The 24,614-nt window shown below is 38.0% G+C and overlaps 1 protein-coding gene across 1 annotated transcript in view; it reads left to right on the forward strand.

The window, feature by feature from the left end:
* LOC123963817 (ryanodine receptor 1-like) overlaps window positions 1-22,241 on the forward strand; it is a 49,702-nt gene extending 27,461 nt beyond the window's left edge. The window contains exons 72-107 of the mRNA XM_046040878.1: window positions 116-203; window positions 293-385; window positions 3,577-3,747; window positions 3,914-3,973; window positions 4,090-4,224; window positions 4,525-4,637; window positions 4,739-4,835; window positions 4,919-5,028; window positions 5,141-5,192; window positions 5,296-5,388; window positions 8,594-8,693; window positions 8,777-8,856; window positions 8,942-9,018; window positions 9,134-9,207; window positions 9,934-9,951; window positions 11,344-11,424; window positions 11,546-11,634; window positions 12,053-12,181; window positions 12,262-12,366; window positions 16,087-16,168; window positions 16,270-17,591; window positions 17,849-17,931; window positions 18,382-18,541; window positions 18,635-18,721; window positions 18,929-19,198; window positions 19,339-19,469; window positions 19,579-19,621; window positions 19,706-19,839; window positions 19,937-19,997; window positions 20,128-20,274; window positions 20,357-20,491; window positions 20,574-20,730; window positions 20,895-20,959; window positions 21,044-21,144; window positions 21,237-21,288; window positions 21,430-22,241. Of these exons, the coding sequence (XP_045896834.1) occupies window positions 116-203; window positions 293-385; window positions 3,577-3,747; window positions 3,914-3,973; window positions 4,090-4,224; window positions 4,525-4,637; window positions 4,739-4,835; window positions 4,919-5,028; window positions 5,141-5,192; window positions 5,296-5,388; window positions 8,594-8,693; window positions 8,777-8,856; window positions 8,942-9,018; window positions 9,134-9,207; window positions 9,934-9,951; window positions 11,344-11,424; window positions 11,546-11,634; window positions 12,053-12,181; window positions 12,262-12,366; window positions 16,087-16,168; window positions 16,270-17,591; window positions 17,849-17,931; window positions 18,382-18,541; window positions 18,635-18,721; window positions 18,929-19,198; window positions 19,339-19,469; window positions 19,579-19,621; window positions 19,706-19,839; window positions 19,937-19,997; window positions 20,128-20,274; window positions 20,357-20,491; window positions 20,574-20,730; window positions 20,895-20,959; window positions 21,044-21,144; window positions 21,237-21,288; window positions 21,430-21,525 (4,891 nt within the window). The 3' untranslated portion in view covers window positions 21,526-22,241. The remainder of the gene's footprint in view (window positions 1-115; window positions 204-292; window positions 386-3,576; window positions 3,748-3,913; window positions 3,974-4,089; window positions 4,225-4,524; window positions 4,638-4,738; window positions 4,836-4,918; window positions 5,029-5,140; window positions 5,193-5,295; window positions 5,389-8,593; window positions 8,694-8,776; window positions 8,857-8,941; window positions 9,019-9,133; window positions 9,208-9,933; window positions 9,952-11,343; window positions 11,425-11,545; window positions 11,635-12,052; window positions 12,182-12,261; window positions 12,367-16,086; window positions 16,169-16,269; window positions 17,592-17,848; window positions 17,932-18,381; window positions 18,542-18,634; window positions 18,722-18,928; window positions 19,199-19,338; window positions 19,470-19,578; window positions 19,622-19,705; window positions 19,840-19,936; window positions 19,998-20,127; window positions 20,275-20,356; window positions 20,492-20,573; window positions 20,731-20,894; window positions 20,960-21,043; window positions 21,145-21,236; window positions 21,289-21,429) is intronic.
* Window positions 22,242-24,614: the final 2,373 nt, after the last annotated feature.

Consider the following 24,614-nt stretch of genomic DNA (forward strand, 5'->3'; position numbering starts at 1 on the left):
ATTATACATTTTGAACCTTGAATCCTGTCAGAACATAATACACGTATCTTTTCATATATTGTTCATTAGCCAAACTTGTTGTGACTTTGGGGATCCTTTATTTGTTCTGCTACAGGGCAAGATGGCTGACATGCCCAGACCCAGATGCAGAAGAGCTGTTCCGAATGGTTGGGGAGGTCTTTATTTTCTGGTCCAAATCTCATGTGAGGATGTTCACTTGGCCTTTGAATGCAGCCATTTGTAGCAGCTCACATCCTTTACTGTATTTTACCCCTGTCTCTCTCTGTTGCAGAACTTCAAGCGAGAGGAACAGAACTTTGTGGTGATGAATGAGATCAATAACATGTCATTCCTCACCGCTGACAGCAAGAGCAAAATGAGCAAGGTGAGTTAATGAAAGTTAGGGCCAGTGTTGAAGTGAGGCTGGAATAATGTCAGATCTCTAATCAGGCATACTGTGTAACAACTGTATGTGTTCCCTTTCTTTGTGCCCTTTCTTTTCTTTAACATGATTTCAAATTTTAGTAACTTTATTTGTCATCATTAGTATGGCTTTAGAAAATTCTAAATATTGTATCACTGAATATACAAACAAAGCAATCTAAACAGAAAGGCACTTATTCACCATCTTTGCCAGTTACAGGATTTTAAAAGTTTTTTTTCAGTGCATAAGTTAGTGGCAGTTTCTTATTTTGTGTATATTCTTTTTTTAATATTCTTGTTATTGGTGTTGGTTAAACATAGCAAAAGCAAAGCCTGCTGTAACTTTGGGCGGTTGTATTTTAATTCGCAATTTTCAGAACAATAGCAGTTGTTTTAACAATATTCTCTCTTTGGCTGTCCCTTGTCCTCTTCTTTTGGGTTGCGGCTGGGTTTCCAGGGCGGGGACTCAGAGGTTAGATTTTGTTCCTGCACGACCGCTGTGCTGACCGCATGGCACCTCACTTTGGGGGAGCTTTTCATCAACCTCTCCAGCACACTGGCACATCTGATCCACACACATTCCAACACACACAAGTGCACTCACTCTATATGTGCACATTCCATACAGAGAGACATGACCCATGACAAAGAATTTAGTGCCAGTGACAAAATCTTTTTCTGTACGTGCAGCTGTGTCTGCTTAGTCACGAATACTTTGCAGTCCATTACGAGTGGAACAAAACTCAGTTGAGGATTTGTCATTGCTATAAATATATAGTTATTTATATTTATAGAATGTGAAAATCCTAGCCAGACATATCTTCAAAGGAGCAACAGATGGAGTTGGGATTCACTTACACTCTTATCATTGCTATCCCCCAGTGCAGAAGTTTCTGCACTTTTACACTGACACACAGTCTTAGATTAGATCACTCCATGTCTTACACAAAATTTATTTCTACACACAATCATACAAAAAGTAAATATTCACTAGGACGAGGCTCACATTATTTTCATAAAGGATCACTGGACAAAAGGGCAAGCCCCACCTGTGGGCCATCCCCAGTCCTGCCAGTGTGTGAGGGGGGAGTCTGGAGGCGCTTGATGAAAGTACTCAGCTGTAGAGTTGGGCTCATGGCACTGGGCTTTACACCGAGCCCAAGGTGGCAGTGAGAGCACAGTGCCATCATCCCGTCACTGAGTTTGCTCTTTTTTGATCATAGTTGAGTTGGAGTCTTCTAGTATGTCGTTTGTCTCTTTTCGTTGAAGGATGGTTGACCTGTAGCTTTTGTAATACAGCTTGTTGCCACTAGGGGATGATGTTAGTCTTCTCTGTGCTCTTTCTTCTCTCCTCCCTGGAAATGCCATGGCACCATCATGGTTTAGTTTCCTTTACACTCCCTAGTATCCACACTAACACATGACTTGATGCTTAACATCACTGAAGCAGATTTATTGAAACACTTGTTGGGTTCCCTCTTTAAAATGTGCTCAAAATGACCATGAACCTAACCAATACATTAATTCACCATATATTAAATATATTATTCCCCGAAATGCTTTGCACCCTGTCTCCTCTAAACTAGTCTTTCATAACACACTTAAAGCAGAAGCAGTGGTTGAGTTCTGCTGAGTTAGTCCCACCGGCACTCATAGTGTTTGTTATTTAACTTAGATATTGGGGTTGACCGAATTGTACATGTCTGACAACGACATCCCATCAAACAACGATAATTAAAGAAACACAGTTAGAAAGCCTGTAACTGGCTTCTTTGTTTGTTTTCCCATTTCAGCCTTAAAGTATGTGTCTGAATTTGTCTGGTTCCAGGCATTTTATGAACAGACCCACCTGTAAAATCTAGCCATTATTTCACAAGGCAAGTTAAGGGTTTACACACTTGAGCCACTGTAAACATCACCATAAAGGTGACTTCGAATATGTGCAATAGTTGAGTGGTACTGAGTAGTATCAAAATCACTACAGTTACACTTATTTGGCTTTCTCAGTTTGTCCTGTAACTTTGCATACTTACTTTATCTAAGGTGACCATTACTGTGTGACCCTGTTACCTACATTTCTGTGGCTCAAATAGAAATATCCTGTGACCTATTCATAGAGCATGCAATTAATAGACTAAACATTCATATTACAAAATGCCTTTTTATATTGTAAGCTCTCACGTACATTTGCACATCTTGGAGGACTCCAGAAAGAGCAGATAACAGAAGGACTGAACTCTCACAGGAACTCTCACAGGAGTTCAGGAGGCAAGCACAGGGACATACCCCTTAGACAGTCTGCTTTACAGTAGGTGTGTGATTTTAACAGCCTGCTACTAATAGGTCTAACTCTAATTTCAAGAGTTTTGTTCTGTAACTTCATCTAACATGTTAATCTTTCAGTAGGGCTGCTGTTGTTGAAGAATTTAGCTATGTTTTAGCTTTCTATCCTGTTCATGGAATGTTGAATGGGCTTTCACTTGAATGAAATCTGTTTTCTGCTGCATGTTTTGTAAATGCAATTTCACAGATTTACTTTCTTAAAAGACCCATTCCCTTCAGCTTCACTTTCACAAAGCCAGCTATATCCCCACTTTGCCCTCACATTTTCACAATACCCTCTACTTAACAGTCGGAGCTCAGAGAAACAATGCTTTTTATATTTGGGGAATAACAGGAAATGTAGGCACTTGCTTTTTATTTACACATTGTTGACATGTCTAATAAGAATCCCCAGTGAATGTAGCTGGGTATTTCTACATGGAGAGACCTACTGTTATTGCATAATAAACAGCTTGCAGCACTGAATAGTGCTCAGTCATTACTGAAAGGTAGGGGGATGTTAAGTAGTTAGTATTAAAACAATCAAGGTTTGACATGAATTGTAATGAATACTGACTGTGCTGACAAACTCATATTATGGTTATATGTACTTTGTGTGGTGTACAGTAGCATATACATAGAATCAGTGTGTTTTGTGGTGTTGTAGTCGAAAAAATAGTTAATTGGTAATGAGGGCTTATATCCATGAAAGTGACAGGCATTGAATCAATGCAATGTGTTTGATACAAAGCAGTGTTAACTGTGGTTTCATCCCTATGGCATTTTATGAGATACTGTGAATGCTTTTTGGTTTTTTGTACTTTTTCCCAGGGTGGAGGCTCAGATACCGAACGTACAAAGAAGAAGAAACGGGGAGATCGTTATTCTGTGCAGACTTCACTTATTGTAGCTGCCTTGAAAAAGATGCTCCCAATAGGCCTCAACATGTGCTCCCCCGCCGATCAGGAGCTTATCAACTTGGCCAAGATCCGATACTCTTTGGTAGTTTTTTTTTTCCCCGACTATGAATAACCTTGATTCTGGTAAACATCTGTTGCTTATTTGTATCATGTTAAATACTATAGTATGGTAACCATTCCATAGCTGTTTTGACTTCCCAAATCAAATTGCATGAGGACAATGGATGATAAAACGTTTTACTTTACAGAGAGACACTGATGAAGAAGTAAGGGAGTTCCTGCAGAACAACCTTCATCTTCAGGGCAAGGTATAATTCATGGACTGTTAGCCCAATATTGTTGTACTTCCATGGAAGTGAATTTGTGATAATAGATAATCAATCAAAATACATTTTAGAAAGCTGTGTGTTTCTGTTGTGGAAAGGTGGACAACCCATCCATGCGCTGGCAGATGGCCTTGTACAAAGAGATGGCAGGGAAGGCTGAAGATGCTGACGCTCCAATGAAAGTTGTCAAGAGAGTGCAGGAGGTTTCTGCTGTCCTCTACCACCTTGAAGTTGTGAGTGGACATTCTCAACCATACTAACTGTAGTAGACTTTTATTTTACAGCACAGAGTATGAGAAATAACCACTGACAGAGATGGAAATAATTTTGAAAAACAAGGTTGTACTCAACTTATTGCATATGTATTATTTGAATTTAATATCAACATTGTACTATTCTTTGTGTCTCCGTGAAAATAAAAAACAAATTGCTCAATATGTTTGTGTTTGGTAGAAGGACAAAATGTGGCAGAGATGTTAAAGAACAACAAAGTGATGGTGCTTTACAAGCAATTTCTACTTTGTCTGGTATAGACGGAGCACCCGTTTAAATCCAAGAAGATGGTGTGGCACAAACTGTTGTCCAAGCAGAGACGGAGGGCTGTGGTCGCTTGCTTTAGGATGACACCACTATATAACATTCCAAGGTGAGAAAGCTACATCTCAGTCAGAACTGACATGTGCATCACAAAATAAATATGGCATTGAAACTGCATATACAAGTTGTTTTTTGTTTTTTGCATGGCAGGCACAGAGCTTCAAACATGTTCCTTGAGGGATACAAACGCAACTGGCTTCACACTGAGGGTTACTCATTTGAAGACAGGATGATAGATGACTTATCTGTAAGTGTTGTCTAACATCTATTTCATCTGGAGTTGTTTTTTCTGCACCCATAATTCGCCCTTCTTCTCCCTGTGCACTCCAGAAAGCAATGGAGCAGGAGGAAGGAGATGAAGAGGAGGAGAAAGAAACAAAGCCTGATCCCCTCCACCAGCTTATTCTGCATTTCAGTCGTACTGCTCTAACAGAAAAGAGGTTAGAAAGGTCCTCGCTGAAACAGCAACACTCAAATACACAAATGTGGTTTAAACATAAGATGGCATGTTATTCCTAGTTCATCAATTGTCTCTTCCTGTTCACATTTCAGTAAACTTGATACAGATCATCTTTATATGGCATATGCCGACATTATGGCAAAGGTGAGTCTTTGCAGAGGATTTTGACTATGAGTTGAGATTTGATATGTGCATAATGTACTTTGAAATGCTCATATTCGGGTTTTTTTCCTCTCCATTTATTTAGAGTTGTCATATTGGTGAGGAAGAAGAAGGGGGAGAGGAAATGTTGGAAAATGCTGAGGATGAGATGTCCTTTGAGGTGCGACAGTCAGAACTGGTAATGGGCGGCCAGGGGCTGGGGACCAGGAACACAGTGGAGCGGTAGCTCTCAACGCATTGAGTGACCTCATCATCGGAACATTACTTCACAACCACATCTCTCTCTCTCTTTCTTTGTTTTGTCTCATTTCCTCTGTCTGTTCTGTCCGTGCCCTGTCTCTTCTGTTTGAATGTTGTGCTTCATTCATTGTGAGTTGCTTGATTTAGAAACTTGAAGCTCCAATCCAGATACTTTACTGTATCCTAATGTACCGTAATGTTTTCAAACCCAACTACATCTTAAAAATGTTATTGTAATCCAATTTTAATGAGAACCTCCATTATAAAGTATTATAAAGTATTTCCCATTCTGATTTAAATATACCATTTACTGTAACAAAAGTCCTATTAGTCCTGTATACACTTGTTTGTGCATTGAATCTGGATTGAGTCTAATTAGATTAAATTGATTTAATGTAATTTAACATCAACAACAATAATAATGATAATCAAAATAATAAACATTACACTAATAACAATTCACCTTTTCAAAATCAGCTTGATGGACAATGTAAACCACTTTGGATAAAGTTCTGAAAATCAAGCAATGTGTAAGAAACACTTTGGTCAAAGATTTTCCTGTTACACCACACTGCCCAGTCCTCAGATTATTCTCTGGCGCTAATAGAGTTGGAGTGAACTGGAAGGTTTTTTAATACTTTATAGTTTACTTTAAAGGACAAGGACAGGTCTTTACTACATTTCTTGTGTCAAGTTTATGAGTCTCACACACTGCACTCATTGATATACACTGTGCGGACTTCACTATTATAAGCAATGGGCAGCTGAACTTTTAAGTAACTCCAGTGACATTTTTATTTGTTTGAACATAAAATTTTTTTTTGTGCTTTAGTCACAGATTGTTGCTTTAAACTACTAAAAAATATTTATAAATTCATAAAATGCCTTCAAAACGTGTGAGGGCTTATATCAAACTGGGGAGTTAGACATGCTAAAAGACTCAAATTCAAATCTCTACGGAAAATGATTGTGAATGTGATTTAACACCAACTCATTGAGTAGTAATGTCCTTCCCCCCAGTTTCTATAGCTGTCCCATTTGTCTTTCTCTCTGTCTCTTTCCCCATCACTCCATGTAACCCAACCCTCACCCTCATAACACTGGTCTTTATTAACCGAATGCTATTGATCAATGTTCCCTTCCCCCACTCACATAGCATACTTACAGACTACAGTGAAAGCCAGTATAGAACATGTAATGTTAAAAGCTATATATTCATGCACATAGTCGCGGTTTTAAAAGTCAATGCACACCCATCATATAGTGCATAGTTCATAATCAGTTATCATTAGATAGTCAGGGACCACATTGTAAGTTTGAGGTCCAACTGCCTGACACATAGTGGGTAGAGCATGGCCAGGCATATGTGGGTGGGTGGGAGGGGGGTTGGGTGTGGGAAGGGAGGGAGGGAGGGAGGCACGGGGTGGAGGGTTGGGGGTTGTTTTAGTGTCAGGATGTGGGATGCTACAAGTTGATTTGTGATGTGGCTGAACAGAGGAATGTCAGTTTGTCCTCTGGATTCAGAGATACTTTTTGATTTCATTTGATTGCCATTTTCTTTCTGTAACTGGCATTTCATTCCCAGGTGGCTCAATGCTATAAATAAAGAATTTGTGCATGAGCACAAGTAAAGATTAAAGGCCGCTTAGAGCCAGAGCATTGTTTTGCTTTAACGCTGGGGTAGGCAAATTAGTTCAGAAGCTTTTTTGTTGTATTTGTTGAAATTCTCTTTACATCCCGGCAGCAATCAATAAATCAAATGTTCTGAAAAATCTGGTAACTGTGGCTGTCGTAGGACTGTAATAAACATGGGCAATCATTTCATTTGATGATTGGCTGGCCTATCAGCTTGTCTACCTACCTACCTGCACACACTCTGCCCATGTACTCGCTTTGCATGAAAATGTGTGTTGAGGGAGGCCTGAGTAGGGCGTGGGATTTTTTTCGGATGGATACTTTTAAAATCATGCAGTCTCTTGCTAGTTGCCTACCCCAGCTTTAAGCAATGGTTCAAACCATTTCTTAACACAAAGGCACATTACTATGAAATGCCAAAGAAAATGATCCGATACAGAGGTTTTACAGCTTTTGTTCAAAGTATCTTATTTGCAGGGCTACTGCAATAAAGAAACTTTAGTAAGCTGTATGGCCAAAACGCTTAGCCATTGAGGCTGTTTCCTGTAGTCTAACGCTTGCTCTAGCCAGCAAACGTGAAGAAGTAGTATAACAACTCCATGACTAATAAAGTGGGGTGACAGAATGAATGAAGTCAGACAGGTACTTTAAAAGGACAGTAACAACCCATTTTGCAAATGTTTGATAAAAGACAATATTACTGTATATATACTGTAGAAGAGAAATTAAAATTAGCAATCTTTTAATATAAAACAAAGGGGAAAGGCATGACGTGACATTGATTTTATTAGTAGGTAATTCATAGAACTTGCCAATTAATAGATACTTTCTCTTTAAAGATCACATTATGTTTAGATGTTTAATGCTACAGTTAAGCTGATTAGACAGTAACAAGGTGAACAATTAGGGACTTGAGTGAAAGGAGAGTGAATGTGAAATGAAATTGGGAATATGAATGGATAGAATGGACCACATTTTGAACAAACTACTTTTTTTTATATTTAAACACCTGGAGCCAGTAGTACCAGATGTTCATAAGTTCAAACTTAGCTTAGTTTTAAGTGTTTACGGAGGGGAGTTTTATGTATGATTGAATTAAAACCGGTTGTGTAATGATTCTTTATTTACACAACCAGTAACTGCCAATTCTAACTGTTGTGTAGCTAACTGAAGCAACTTACGTTAGCTTGCTAATGTATGGCACAGTTAGAGTGAAAAGTAAAAGAAATAATACGGTCAACACATCTGACCTGAAACTTGATCAATTTAAATGTGCAATCTGATTTAATAAATTCCTACTTTAAAACTAGCTAGTAGTTAGTAAGAACTGGGGAGGGACTTTACATTCAAATTTAGTAATAGATTTATGAATAGCTGATGCCACTCAGTCCTGGTGTAATGAATATTTCATCAAAAATCTGACCTGACCTGAGTCCCCTCTATCTATTTAAATTCTCTTTGGCAAATAAAGCAGCAACAAATGCTCATAATGTTTGTATCCACCACAGGAAAAAGAAATGGAGAAACAAAGGCTCCTGTACCAGCAGTCTAGACTTCATAATCGTGGCGCTGCAGAGATGGTCCTGCAAATGATCAGTGCCTGCAAAGGTAGTCTTTTTGCCCGAAAACCTGCCTGCACTGTGATTCAGTTTTCCCTTGCCAAGTCTATGACTTTGTCCTTTTTCATGTAGGTGAGACTGGCCCAATGGTGACTACAACCCTCAAGCTGGGTATCTCTATCCTTAACGGTGGAAACAGTGAGGTTCAACAGGTATGTGTTCACAAAACAAACCCTTTAGATTATGTCATTCTGAATTTGAAGCACTTTTTATGGAGTCCCCCCTCCTTTTTATTAGAAAATGCTGGAGTACTTGAAGGATAAGAAAGACGTGGGCTTCTTTTTGAGCATCCAGGCATTGATGCAGACATGCTGGTCAGTTTTCAGTCAATGAACACAATTTTCACCTTTTGAATTGTGAAGTAATTTAGGTATATTAATTTGAAGAGTTTGACGTGCACATCTAAAAATGGGTTTATGTTCTCTGCAGTGTCCTGGATCTAAATGCCTTTGAGAGGCAGAACAAGGCAGAGGGGCTGGGCATGGTTTCGGAGGAGGGCACTAGTAAGTCTCAGCAGGCGAAACACCACAACACAGCTATTATTTAATTTTGTCATGTTGTTGATTTTCAGCATCGTTTGCAGGTGTACATTGTTGAATACACTTACCTCACCCATCATTACACTGTAATATACACAATCACCAGCTATGGGATACAGGTGAAGATGGCACACATTTGTCTGGATGAGGAATTTAAAACATACTGTGGACTGCTAGGTTAATTCTGTCCATAGTAGGTTAGAGACAACCTGTGCCAGAAACACTGGTCATTTCATGTTTTTTGAAATGGAGTTAACATGGATCAATCAAAATAAGTTAATGATTTAATAAATACATTTAAGACGTTCTGAGCATCCATTAATTCATCTCCCTTTAAATGTTTTCCATCTGTCATTTAGTGTACAAATTTCAAATTAATTGAATGATTAGTTTCCTAACTTTAAATATGATTAACACTTGGATAACTGTTAAAGGGTTTGATTGAAGGACTTTTAAGTTTTTTTCTGAGTATGTCTAGTTTGACTTTTGGGGGGGGCTTCACCTACTATTTTACTCTAATCTAATTCTGGAGGTTCATTTGAAATTTTACCTGGATGAATTTGCCATGGAATGTTGTTAATCTCCCCCTCCTCATCTCTTAGTCCTCTACTGTTGTCAACACACTGATCCTCTCTCCCTTCCCCACGATCACTGCCACCTCTCCCTTGTCCCTCCTTTCATGGTCCTCAGACATGAACCTAGATCGGGGTAAATCATCTTTCTGTCCATCTGCCTCTCTGCTCTCTTATTCCTCATTCTCTCCACTGTCCCTCTTGTTCCATCACTTCTTTTTCTAACATTGAAATTCAACCAAGAGAGGATTGGTACCTCTGTCCATCTGTCATGTTCATAGCTTGTGCCCCTCCTCACGTTTCTTGTTTAGAGGCAATAAATGTAATCTGGTCTTTTCTGCTCATGAAAAACTACTAAAACTGTGAGTGAAACCTTCATGAAAAAAAAATTTAGGAATAGATTCAAAACTTCTTTTATACAGAAGCTTAACTTGAAAATGGCTACAAACATTGTTGCAATTGCAGTCAATCTTAATAATGAATGTACATCAAGTTTGAATAGACACAAATCTATCAGAATATTATTTTTAACACGATTTAATCACAAAAATGTGAAAGAATATTCTAGCAGATTTGAGTAAACCAACTCTTTAACTTGCGTATAGTTAATTAATAAGTAACTTTAAGGAATAAACAGTTACAAGTCTGTCAGAACACATTAGCTCAAACTGTAATTTTGATATGAAAAATTTGATATGAATGTGCTCACCTTTTCTCTGATGTACTATATCATGCGCTGGATTGCCTTCAACATTTTGATGGACAATGCCCCAACCTCTCTGACATTTATCACCGCTGCATTAGAGCAAAGTTGGTGTGTGCTGCATGATTCTGTGTCTGTGTGTCTGTGTGTGTATTCATTATGACCAGTGGTGGACTGGGATCTTAAGAAGGCAACAAAGAAATCAAGTAATATTGTACATATACACTATACAGCCCATATTTGTATAATATTTTAAAATGATGCAGTGATTTTATATATCAGATGATACACTTACCCTGATGTACTTTTACAGTGATTAATCAGCCCACCAGTAAAACTCCCGATGACCAGTTCACCCCTGAGCAATGTTTTAACTTTAATGCTGTCTTTCTATCTGTACAGCTCTGCATTATTACTGTCTGCTTACTTTACTTTACTTTCTTTGTCTGTTTCTGTGTTCATTTTTCACTGCAACTTGCTTATACATTAACTGTATGCATATGCTGGTGATGCCTCCTTTATGATGCTTGACCTGATTTTTTTGTCAGACCACAGACATTTGTTTTTCTTCTAATCATTTTATTTATACAATTTACTGTGGCTCATTCTTTATTGTAAAAAAAATCAACAGTATCTGTTACTAAAATCCATTAAGAGATAATGGTAAGTTGAGAAATGAATTTTCTTTTCTATCCCCACCCTTTTTAAACTCAGGCAAACTGTTTCAGTAGTCCCAGTAAGAGTTTTTATCCACTGTATTCAGCCTGATCTCACTCTGATTTTAGGATGTAATTTAACACTTTCCTTCATTTCATTTTATTTCAGATGAGAAAGTAATGTCAGATGATGAGTTCACCTGTGACCTCTTCCGTTTCTTGCAGCTGCTTTGTGAGGGTCACAATAATGGTGAGAATGACTCATGTTTCAAATGAGAGTAAGACTGAATTCAAATCAAAGTTGTGCATTTCATTAAAGCAAACACTGTCAAACGTTACTACTTTTTAAAGTGATCTCTGTTTTGCTGTAGATTTTCAGAACTACTTGCGGACACAGACAGGCAGCACAACTACCATCAACATCATCATCTGTACCGTAGATTACCTCCTCCGACTCCAGGTGCAACTTTTCATTTAGCATAAAGATGGTGCAGTTAAAAAAGATTCAAAATAAAAGTATGAAAAGCCACACTGGAGATTATATTGTCACAAAAACTACATATGTAATGGGATGTGCTATTGAATGTGTAGCTGGTTGTTAAGATGTACACATCCATCTTTGCTATACAACTTTGCCTTCAATCGCTGATTTTCAGTCATTTTATAGTTCCCAAAGACTTTTTGTTTGGTAGCTCAGATAATCAAGAAAGTCAGATGATCGTGACACTGTAAGTACTTTGTATATAGCATTCTGAATTGGTTAAGAAGGGATTTATATGCCAAAATGTAGACCGTTCTAAAAATTATTATTTAAACAGTAGAAAGTATTTCTCATGGTTTTGGGATACTCTACTTACCTTTCATGTTTTTCAATCAAGGAGTCTATAAGTGATTTCTACTGGTATTACTCGGGCAAGGACGTCATTGATGACCCAGGCAAAAGGAATTTCTCTAAAGCTATGACAGTGGCAAAACAGATTTTCAACAGTCTAACTGAATATATTCAGGTAAGATTTGAACATATCAGGGATTTACACTAGCTGTTTGTTTATTTATTTTGTGTGTAACACGCTGTTTCTCTCGTTAGGGCCCATGCACAGGCAACCAGCAGTCCCTGGCCCACAGCAGGCTGTGGGATGCTATTGTGGGTTTCCTTCATGTCTTTGCTCACATGATGATGAAACTGGCACAGGTACGCACATACGATTTCATTAATTATGAAAAAATTTTATTTGCTGTAAACATTTAACTCAGTGGTGGCTTTTTGCAACATGTGTGGACTGAGCTCCCTGACCTCAAATCTACACTATAATCAATATCGACAGAATAGATCAGTAATTCAACTTTGGCCTCGTGACATATTGTATTTCCAGTGACCGTGACAGAAATCAATGGTAACCATGAAAGGCACGGTGCTCTTTAAAGCCAGGTTTTACCCAGCTGCATTGGTGCTCATTTTCAGTTTCATTTTGGTTCTCTGTATTATTGTTATCATGAGGATCATTGTGCTATGCATTGTGTTAGTCTTTCTGTGGATGTTCAGTGGAGTTTATCTCAACTGGGTACACATATATCAGTATAAACCATAAAATGGCTCCTTACATGTGCATGAAAAAACTATGCTGTCACAGGCCTAATAGTAAAATGCTTGCAAACCTTTGTTTAATAGATGGCCGGTATACACTGCATACAAGAAGCCTGAGTATTACATTCAGCAACGTCACTTTGGATTTCTTGATTCTCAAGAAGTATTTCAACCATTTATTTGTACCTCTAGTATGGCCTGGTTTCTAAGTGGTTCTTTACTATCACGTTACTTCTGAAAGGACTCCTTTTTCAAAGACAGTTTGTCATGTCATAGTAGGAAGTTGTAAATAATCAAATTAATGATGGCTGAATTCCATTTAGCTGCTTTAGTTTCAGGATCCTGGTGTGCATGCTGGCTTACTGTCACACAGTCATGGCTTACTGGGACACTTGAATAGTACAGAGTCATCAGTTATGTTATTTGTAATGTAACACCTGTGTTTTTTCCTTCTATGACAAGCCAAAATGTCTGCTGTAAAAAAAGGGTCAAATGACTTAAAAGTCATTTAATTAATGAACAAACCAACCTGACCGAAAGTGTGGAATCACATTGATTTCACATTATATGGTGCAACTACTTGCTACAAATGAAAGGTGAAAAATACTTTGAGGAAAATCCTATGACTTTCTCCCCTCTATACAGTGCTGCAGACATCCTCTGTGCATGACTGAGGCTAATGGACACCTTTATTATTAGCATAGTGTTTTGCATGCATAACCCTTTAATCATACATTCAAGTTCGGAGCCAAGCCATACCTCATCAAGTTCCCAGCTCAGCAGAGTCTTAACACATATAATGCACCTAACACACAATTGCTTTTCAGTCCACTTTCCTTCTTGACCTGATAGTAGTATCAACTGTTCTGTCTTGCACCCATTGTACAGTGAACAGGGATCTTTTAAATGTGTATTTAAGTAAATGTTAATCTTAGTACATTGCGTAAAAGATGTGATGTAATATTTAGTGTGTAAATCTATACTAGCCCAAACATTGTTTTACTGTCGAACGAAATAAGATATTTATCATACATAAGAGTATTTAAAATGTAATAATGTTTTAAATTGTTTTACAACTGAATAATTAATTTATTATTTAAACTGTCTTCCACATGGTCAATGCAGGGTAAAGTATGTATCCATTTTATTTATCTATTGATGTGATAATGTGTTTACTAGTTTGTATTTTATTCAATGTTGGTTTCTCTTATCAGGTTGTTTTATACCCACCTGCTTTTATAAAATAGGAATACTTGATTTGAAATGTCTTAATTTGTATATTTGTACTTATGAAAGATCTAAAATGCCTAGATTAAAACACATCAAACAAAGAAATGAAGTTAAATACAATATGCTTTGTCAGTTGCATTGATATGTCATAATTAAATGAAAAATAAATGTAAAAGCACAGTGATTTAGCTTTTGTCTTTAACAACTGAATGAGTTATTTTTCACTGTGACACATTAAAATCAAATTACTATACATGAAACAAAGTGAGAAAGTTTGTTGCATTTCAGTGTTGTTCAGCTAAGGGCAGCTTAAACCTGCCAATACGAAATGCAAACCGCTGTCCTTAGTTTTCATGATAAGGTACAAGGGACACAATGAAAATCAATTCATTCAGTTATTAAAGACACAAAGCTAAATAATTGTCCTTATAACCATTTTTTGCATTTACTTGTGAGCATCATTTGACACTCAAAAATGACTTAATATTTGTGAGAGAACATGTTGAAAGGCTTACTTTAGCTATGTCAGATCATTTTTGAAAAGTCATTAAGATCATTGCATTTGAAACAGGGTCTTACGTCAATGCTTTCAATTTTTGCATTGAGTAAAAAAGTAATGCAATAATGGAAAAACTTATTTTCACAACTTGTATATACTCAGGTCATTAAACCACATGCTTGACCTTTTTTTCTCCCTGAAACTAGTTCTTTAAAAAAAACCAGAATTAATTCTGATGTTGATGAATTTTAATTTTGATAGCTATTCAAAGAGTATAAAACTGGAGTTAACCTTTTTTAAAAAGCAGGTAAGAAACAGAAATAAAAAAATAAAGTATTCTGTGAGACCTAAACTTTTCCTCACTCTGCAGTTATACATTACTGTAGCTAAATCCCAAGGCATACCAAGTTACTGTATAATTCAGATCCTAAGAGAATAAAATACTGAATATGAATTTCCACACAAAGCAGTATTCTCCTTACTACAAAGCGTTTTTCCTTGTAAAGCCATTAGCTGTACTATGAATTTTTAAAAGGTTTTTGCTTAATCATTTATTTCATAACAAAGAAGCAGGTGACTACAAAACCTCCTGATAGCGGGACCAACTTTTAACCTCCACTGTTGGAGTGAACACTTTAATATGAGATTATTTTGTGTTGGAATATACATTTTAATGTGACATCCACTTTGTGTGCACACATTTAACAGGGGTTAAGATTCTGTTGCCATTTTCAGTCACTAATAATTAACCTGAAGGAATATGCTTTTCATTTGCGTTGTGTTGCTTTGCTTTGTAAGTATTAATATAACATTAGTATATAATATATATATACATATATATATATTTGAACAGGTATTTCATGGAATTGAATTCATCTTCCAACTGAAATTACATTACATTCATAGCAATCCCTGGCATATTTAGGATGTAAATATGTATGTCCAAACAAATCATATGAAGAGAATAAGATCAGGCCAATGGCATCAAAAGAGCTGCTGTTTCTCTGGATGAAGGAATAATGACTTCAGTAATGAATTAGCAGGTGGTGCAGTGTTTGTTTACAGTATTGTCATGGCACAGGTGGAGACAACACTGTAGCAGATGTAACCTTTATTGATGTCCAAGATGTCCTTTTGTGTCACAAAGGTTTCACCTTTTAAATCTAATGCTCATTTAATCACTGTTTACACAGACATTTAATTTGTGTTTGCATTTCATATACACAACTATAGTAATAATAATATCATAAGAATGGTTAGGTAATTAACAAGTGTGTTGAAACCATGTAAAGCTGGATGAGACATTTTTAACCATTTTCACAAATTCTGTCAGCATGAAGTTATTTAACGTCTTTGTTGTGAATGTGAGTGTATGCAACACACGGTATCTTGAATGTACACCTTATATCATAACAAATATTTGGGTTACTATATATTAAAATCATTTTGCGTGATAACTGTTGACACCTTTGATTTGTGTTTTTCATTTCATCAATGCATCTCTGTAAAGCTAAGTAAACCCCTTATATTGATATTTATATTTATTTAGGATCTGCTGTCATTACTGTAAGATCTTGTGCATCTTTTAATGTTCACAGGATTCCAGCCAGATCGGTCTGCTGAAGGAGCTTCTTGACCTGCAGAAAGACATGGTTGTTATGTTGCTCTCACTATTAGAGGGTAAAAGAGTTTCTGTCTGTGGTTTAGTTTTCTACATGTTTCATCTCTTCCTCTCTTGTCCTTTTTAAACATCTCTTTGAATTTTACTCTGTATTATTTAGGAAACGTGGTAAACGGTACAATTGCCCGCCAGATGGTAGACATGTTGGTAGAGTCCTCCAGCAACGTGGAGATGATCCTCAAGTTCTTTGACATGTTCCTCAAACTGAAGGACATAGTGGCTTCGGATGCTTTCCGTGATTACGTCACAGACCCCCGAGGGCTCATCTCTAAGAAGGACTTCCATAAGGCCATGGACAGTCAGAAACAGTACTCCCCTTCCGAGATCCAGTTTCTTTTGTCCTGCTCAGAAGCAGATGAGAATGACATGATCCACTACGAGGAGTTTGCCAATCGCTTCCAGGAACCTGCCAAGGACATCGGGTTCAACATCGCAGTTCTGCTCACCAACCTGTCTGAGCATGTGCCCCATGACACCAGGCTACAGAACTTCCTAGAACAAGCCGAGAGTGTGCTGAACTACTTCCGCCCCTTCCTGGGCCGTATTGAAATAATGGGCGCCAGCAGAAAGATTGAGCGCATCTACTTTGAAATCAGTGAAGTAAACCGCAGACAGTGGGAGATGCCCCAGGTCAGAGAGTCCAAACGACAGTTTATCTTTGATGTTGTCAATGAGGGCGGTGAATCAGAGAAGATGGAAATGTTTGTCAACTTCTGTGAGGACACCATCTTTGAGATGAATATAGCCTCACAAATTTCAGAGCAGGAGGAAGAGGAAAAGGGGGAAGAAGATGACGAAGGAGATGAAGTTGGAGGTGAGGGAGGACCAGGAGGGGGGGCAAGTGGAGGAGGTGATGAGGACAGTAACGGAGAGGAAGGGCAGCCTGAATCAAGCTCTGCCTTTGCAGACTTCATAAACAGCACATTAAGCTTTCTCAGTATTTTCACCTTCCGTAATCTTCGCAGACAATATCGCAGAGTGAGAAAGATGAGCATCAAGGAGATTGTAGTGGCTTTGTCCACGTTTTTCTGGACCATCCTAATGAGTATACTACACTTCATTTACAATGTGTGCAAAGGCTTCTTTATGATCATCTGGCAAACACTGTTTGGAGGAGGCTTAGTGGAGGGAGCTAAAAATATCACTGTGACCGAGATTCTAGCCAGCATGCCAGATCCCACGCAGGATGATGTGCATGGAGATGGACCAGGGGAGCCGAGGGCAGGGGAAGAACAAGACACTGGTGGGGCAACGGACACTGGAGAGACTGGGAGTGGAGAGGAGGAAGAAGAGGATACCCAGGAAAAAGAGGGTGGGAGGATACCAGGTATTGATGCTCCAGGTGGACTTGGAGACATGGGCGTAGAGTCACCTGTTGAACCCCCAACTCCTGAAGGAACTCCCATAACAAAGAGAAAAGTGGTGAGTTTTTTGCACCTCAGGTGAATAAACTGCTTGTAAATCTTATGGCAGTTATTAATACATTTCCTCAGTGATTGGATATCCAGTTTTATATTCACACTATTCTTTTTATCCCCCCAAAAAAGACAGAAAAATAAACAATATCAAGTCTTGGACAGTATAGTTGTTAGCAAAGATTTGAAAATCAATAAAATAAAGGGAAGGCTGAAGAGGTTGGCTGGTGGGCTATTGTGTGTGTTGTTTTTGTTTTGTTACAGCCGCCAGAAGAGACCGATGCTAGCCAAAAACCGCCTGAACCTGTCCATGTAGAGGAACCTCCTCCAGAGCCTGAAAAGGCTGAGTAAGAGTCTTGAGTTGTTTTCTTGTCTACGTTAATTTGCTCTCCACATATCCTCTCTCTTACTGTGCTGCTAGATAGCAAACTAGACTTTTTAGCCAAGACCACATATACTGTAAATAAAAATAGTTTACTCAATCAATTTGGCATGATTTGATGTGTGTGATCTGAATTCACAGCTTTGGGCCATTCCTTGGATCATTTCCATGCAGCAAATTCTTGTTCTAACTGAATACAGCACCATCAACATCACTACCAGAAGACAGTACAATGTGCAGTACAGTTGTATTTGTATACAGTATAGAATTGGGCCTCTCTGTGGGGGATGTGAGAGACATAGGCAGACTGATGGCAGAAGGGGTTGCACATCTGCAGCAGTGACAGTGCCTTAGTGCATCATGATTTGATTTTGATGTTGATGAAATAAAACAATAACCCTACTGTGTTTGTCAGTGTTGAAACTGGAGAGAACGCAGAGAAAGAATCCCAGAGCAAGGAGGAAGAAAAGCCAGAAGAACCAAAGAAATCTCCAAAAAAGAAAGAAAAGATGCCGAAAAGGGCAGGAGGTTTTCAAATCTGGACTGAGCTGGAAACCCAAAGAAATAAATTTATGGTGACACATTGGCTAGCATTTGTTTCAGAGTTGATTTGCTACATTTTACTTACTGACTCACTAATCGGCTGAACTATATTTATCTCTTTGTAGAACTACCTCTCCAGAAACTTCTACAACCTGCGTTTTCTGGCTCTGTTTCTCGCATTTGCCCTGAACTTCATTCTGCTGTTCTACAAGGTAAAAAAAAAGACAATTTCGCATTTGAATGATTATATTGTACTCTAGTAATGTACTCTCACTAGTGTTAAGAGCTTGTATCAAAGGAAATACACATTATTTAGTTTAACTCATATTTTGTCTGTTTGATAGAATCTGTGAGGTTCTGTTGAAAGAAGGTCTGCTGTGCCAAGCTGTCTTGTCTCTACATTGTTTGGTTCGGTTTAGGTGTCCGACACCCCGCCTGAGTGGGAGGAGATGGAAGGATCTGGTCTGTCGGAGGGAAGCGGGCTGTTTGAAGACTCTGGGTTGTTTGAAGGCTCAGGGGAAGAGGCTGAAGGATCTGGAATAAATGAAGGAGATGAGGACGTGGAAGATGTCCCAATTTATTTCTATTTAGAGGAGAGCACTGGGTACATGCAGCCCACATTAGCCTTCCTTGCCGCCCTGCACACAGTCATCTCATTCATCTGTATCATCGGCTACAACTGCCTCAAGGTATAATGGACAGATTTTGTGTTGCACTATGAACCATGTTCTGCTTTACACAAGAGAATGATTAAAAAAAAAACTTGCATACCTCAGTTAAACAACATTAGCAAATTATTTAAAAAAATAAAATTTTATTTTTTTGTCAGATTCCACTGGTGATCTTTAAAAGGGAGAAAGAACTTGCAAGAAAGCTGGAGTTTGATGGCCTCTACATCACTGAGCAGCCTGAGGATGATGACATTAAGGGCCAGTGGGACCGACTGGTCCTGAATACACCGTATGTATATTATACTTCAAGATTAAGTAGGCACACAAGAAAACTATTTCAAATACAAACATGTTTTCTTTCTTAATGTAATCAATACATTATGTCCTGTTTTTCACAGCTCCTTCCCAAATAACTATTGGGATAAATTTGTTAAGCGAAAGGTGGGTTGCGTTTGACTTTTGGTGGTTTAGACGTGGGCTCTGTGGTGCTTGCATGGTAATGTGTAATGTAATGTCTGTGTCCAGGTTCTGGATAAATATGGAGACATTTATGGCAGAGAAAGAATCGCTGAACTCCTGGGTGTCGATTTAGCCTCCCTGGATGTGAGTCAACAACATGAGAAGAAACAGGAGGAACCAGACAGCTCTGTGTTTGCATGGTAAAGTACATAATTAACCAACAAAGATTACATCTTTCTCTTTGAAATTGAAAGTAATCATTTAAAATGGATTTTGACCAATATTGTATCTTTTTAGGATGACCAGTATTGATATCAAGTACCAGATCTGGAAATTTGGTGTTGTTTTTACAGACGGCGTAAGCAAACCCATATTTATTTGTATATTGCACAATATACTATACTATACAGTACCTTACTATACTATACCATGTGAGCACAGCCTTTTCTTTAAGAACTGAAACGGCCTTCCTTGTTTTCTCTCTGTAGACTTTCCTATATCTCTGTTGGTACACAATAATGTCTTTGCTCGGCCATTACAACAACTTCTTCTTCGCCTGCCACTTGCTGGATATTGCCATGGGTGTCAAGACGCTGCGCACTATCCTGTCCTCAGTCACACACAATGGCAAACAGGCAAGCGCAGAAGAAACTCAATAGTATGAATTTTGCTTCAGTCTGAATGTACTAACTCCTGTTTCCTTCTTGTCTCTGCTAGCTCATGATGACAGTGGGCTTGTTGGCCGTGGTGGTCTACCTCTACACTGTCGTTGCCTTCAATTTCTTCCGGAAGTTTTACAACAAGAGTGAGGATGAAGATGAACCAGATATGAAATGTGATGACATGATGACTGTAAGTCATGGCTGATGTAACATTGTGCACTTTGATACATTCATGTTTGCACCACTTAAAAAACGATTCCTTTACTTCACAGTGTTACCTGTTCCACATGTATGTGGGTGTGCGGGCTGGTGGAGGCATCGGAGATGAGATTGAGGATCCTGCTGGAGATGAATATGAGCTTTATCGAGTGGTCTTCGACATAACGTTCTTCTTCTTCGTCATTGTCATTCTTCTGGCCATTATTCAGGGTAAAGACAATGCTGGCCTGGACACTTTACAAATGTCATGTCACTGGGTACTAACATGGGAGTGGACTTACAAATAAAGGGGAAAAAACAATGTGAGGAGCTTTTGGAGACAGGTATGTTTGGGACTTGACAAATTTGATAACATTACTGTACAAATACTGTAGGTCTGATCATTGATGCCTTTGGAGAACTCAGAGACCAACAAGAGCAAGTCAAAGAAGACATGGAGGTACAGTGCATAATACACTAAGTTGACACTTAACCTAATACATGCACAACAGGACTTTAATCCTCATCACTGTTTTTTGTGCAGACAAAGTGCTTCATATGTGGCATTGGAAGTGACTACTTTGATACAACACCACATGGCTTTGAGACCCACACTTTAGATGAACACAACCTGGCTAATTACATGTGAGTGTACCTCCTTTATGTGTACACTGTGTGTATGCATGTCTATGTGCATGTACAAATGAGAAAATATAAACATGGGAGTTCTTTTGTAGGTTCTTCTTAATGTACCTCATCAACAAAGATGAGACAGAGCACACTGGGCAGGTCAGTCTGAATTGTTTTATTGCAGGTTTTTAATTGTGGTATTAGGATTCCCACTGACTGATAACCCAGAGTCTTATCCTTTCAGTTTCTTGTCTCACTGTGTCCTACTTTGAAATCTTGTTCTTACATCCTCCATTTTAGGAGTCATATGTGTGGAAGATGTACCAGGAGCGGTGCTGGGACTTCTTCCCTGCTGGAGACTGTTTCAGAAAGCAATATGAGGATCAACTTTCCTAGCCAACAAGTGCTTTACACATACAGAGGGAAAATGACACCTACTGAACTGGTACTTGTGTTCATCATTCCTGACAAAAACTTTACAACAAATTGATTTTGTCATGAAAAATGCAAAATAATTTTCTTTAACGATTAACAGCATGAATCTTACAAGAAAGCAGAGCAATTTTATTGCAAAAAATGTCATCTTTAGGAGATGGCAAGAAACTGCCAGTAAAGAAAGATACTTTTTATATGCATATGGCATTCACGCAAAGTGTAGTAATTTATTTTATCCTAAGTCAAATTGCATAAAAATGTTGCCTCTTTCACCAATTTAGGGACTTTATGGGTTTCCATAATTTGTATTATTATTATTATTTTTTGTTGTTGTTGTTGTTGTTGTCCGTTTATGTGAGAATCAGATAAAGTGCCTAAGCAGTAACATAAGTTGCATCAACTAATACAGTACGTAATAGAATGTAGTTGCTAGGAAGTTAGCTTTACACTTTCTGACTTTATATGAAATCAACAGTTTTACTCAAATTCATTATATATTTCCTTTGTGATTATTGTGTTACCTTTACTTATATATCATGTCTCAGTGAGTGTTTTTTCCTGTGTTTAGTTTTCTTCAGATACTGTAGCAAATATGTTTGAATTTAAATTATTTTATTTATTGTTTTTCATGACTACTTAAAGTCTGTGATGATAAATAAATTCGGTATTAGAATGTGGCATTGACTTGATCTTGTACTCATTAGCACATGTATAATGTATTTATGTGATCAGTAGTGATGTGACTACAGTGTCCTGTCTGTAAAGCCTTAAATGTGCATCTTAATCTGCATCATTTAAAGTATGGATTCAGTTCTGATCAGAAGGTATTTAAATTCAGTTAAAGTCAGTTGGCGTCTTTGCAAAGTCACTTAAAGGTTCCGTTGAATGCTCATTTTCAGGTTCATACTTGTATTTAGGGTTTCTATTAAGTTTACATGCTTTATTGTTCAAAAAACACATATTTCTCATACTGTCCACTGCTTCAGCATCGCCCCCCTCCCTGAAAGCCTACTTGCTTTTGATTGGCGAGCTTCCCCAAGCACAGAAGAAGGACGGGGCTTAGCGGCAGCACACTAAATCAAGGCCTGCATTGCAAGAAGTTTGAAGTTGTTATCAACCCATCCTTGCACTTCAGTCTGAAGGGAATCCTGGTTTGAACTGTTACTAGTCCACTTTGTAAAATGGTTTGCAGAAACCCTGAAATCACTGAACGGTAATTGGCCGAAAAGAAGCTCTGTGTATTTCAGTTTCAAACTAATAAATTCAATTTCAAATTATGCTATTCAGATTCAGTTTTTCAATTCACTTATTCAAGTTAAACAATACAAATTCAGTATCTGGTGGCACAAATTCCTGCCTATAGTTTGGTACTACAGAAGCTTTGGACTGCTGGTTCAGAGCCACCTGATAACAGGAGCTACTGTTAGCAAAAGCTGGCGGTTAGCAATCCGTAGCGTAGCCAGAGGACATCAGAGGGAAAATATTTACCTTTACTTTATAACCCGTAAAAGCACTTTCTTTGAGACACACTGCATAAGACCTCTATCTCTACGAGCTTGTATGACTGCTAACTCTAGAATGTGGGCTGGTAATTTTGGGGGGCGTGAATGAGATGAACATCTCAGATGTTACACAACATCTCGTGCTTGTTGGCATTCACAAGTTTATCAGGTATTTTGGGTGCTCAAGATTTACATCTGAAGGAGGAAACAATGGAGATTGAGGCTCACGGTGTCAGTTACATGCACTGAACTCTTTTTATTCAACTATGCCAAGGGAATTTGTTTTGTTTTTTTTTAACACACACACACACGCTTACTGTTTTACACAGTAAAGGACAAAGCATGGCTTAATCTAAATGCAGCCATTTATTTGTCATATGTCTTTTCATGACTGTTGTGGAACTGTTGAAAGTAAATTTTAGTGGAAAAATATAATGGTGCACTTAGGGGCCACAGTGATGTTCTGGCTAGTGTTGGCTTATCATTAACAGTGATGGATTGGTTACGTTTAATAATTGAAGTAGATGCCTCAGCAGTTCTTTTGTGTAGTACCATTTGGATTTAAATGAGATGAAATGAGCCCAAGTAGTTTAGTGAAACGGGTTGAAGATGACTTTTAATTCTGTATGTAAAACTGAATTGGTATCAAAGAGAAGTATTTTTTAAAAAACAGTTCAGTCATGCTGAGAAGTGTTTTTACAAAGTAACTCTGAACACACTGCAGCAGTTTGTGTGTAATATCTCATCACAGCCCATTTTCATGCCAAGCTTTTGAACTGTGGCCCTGTGGAACATCCCAGCTGAATGGGGATTAACGCTGAGCATTAAAACTCACATTGAGCCTCATGTGCATTTCACCCATCCTGTCCTGGAGCATTTCTCTCTGAGCCTGTGAGACTGAGATACATCGACTGTTAACAGTTAACATGAACGTCTCGGGGATCCACCGTGGGATGCTCAGAGTGTATGGTGAGTGGTGATTGTCATTACAGCTGTAGTGACATGTTCTGAGCAATAATGCCTCTCATATAACAAGCTATTGGAAAGCTGTGTGTTTCTCAGTAGATTTGTATGGTAACTTCTAAATGTGATGAATGTTCACGATCAGTTATAAATGCTTGTTTACACTGCCCTGTTAGAATAAGAACAGTGTAGACTTTTTAGTAGATTCTGCATCATGGCGGTGTGATGATATTGAATAATTGCTCAATAGGATGCTAAATGTATTTTGTTTTTCATTGTTTGCCCAAACTCATTAGAGATTTTTCCCAAAATGAGTTAGCAGTTGTGTTGGTACCTAGCATGCTTTTGAGAAAAGAATTTTAGTGATTTTCTCCTCTAAATCATCCATTATCAACAAAGTTATCAGGATGTTTTAAAACTTAATGTTTTTTTCCAAAATAAATAAAGAGCATTATAAAATGGTTTGAACTCAATAGCCACATCTGTGTGGCAAACCCTAATGAAAACAAGATTTATACATTAAAAATATATCAGATTAAATTTATAGTTGTTCTTGTTCTGTCTTTTACCATACAGTTCTTGCTA

Source organism: Micropterus dolomieu, linkage group LG23 (assembly GCF_021292245.1).
Source record: "Micropterus dolomieu isolate WLL.071019.BEF.003 ecotype Adirondacks linkage group LG23, ASM2129224v1, whole genome shotgun sequence".
Taxonomy (NCBI): domain Eukaryota; kingdom Metazoa; phylum Chordata; class Actinopteri; order Centrarchiformes; family Centrarchidae; genus Micropterus; species Micropterus dolomieu.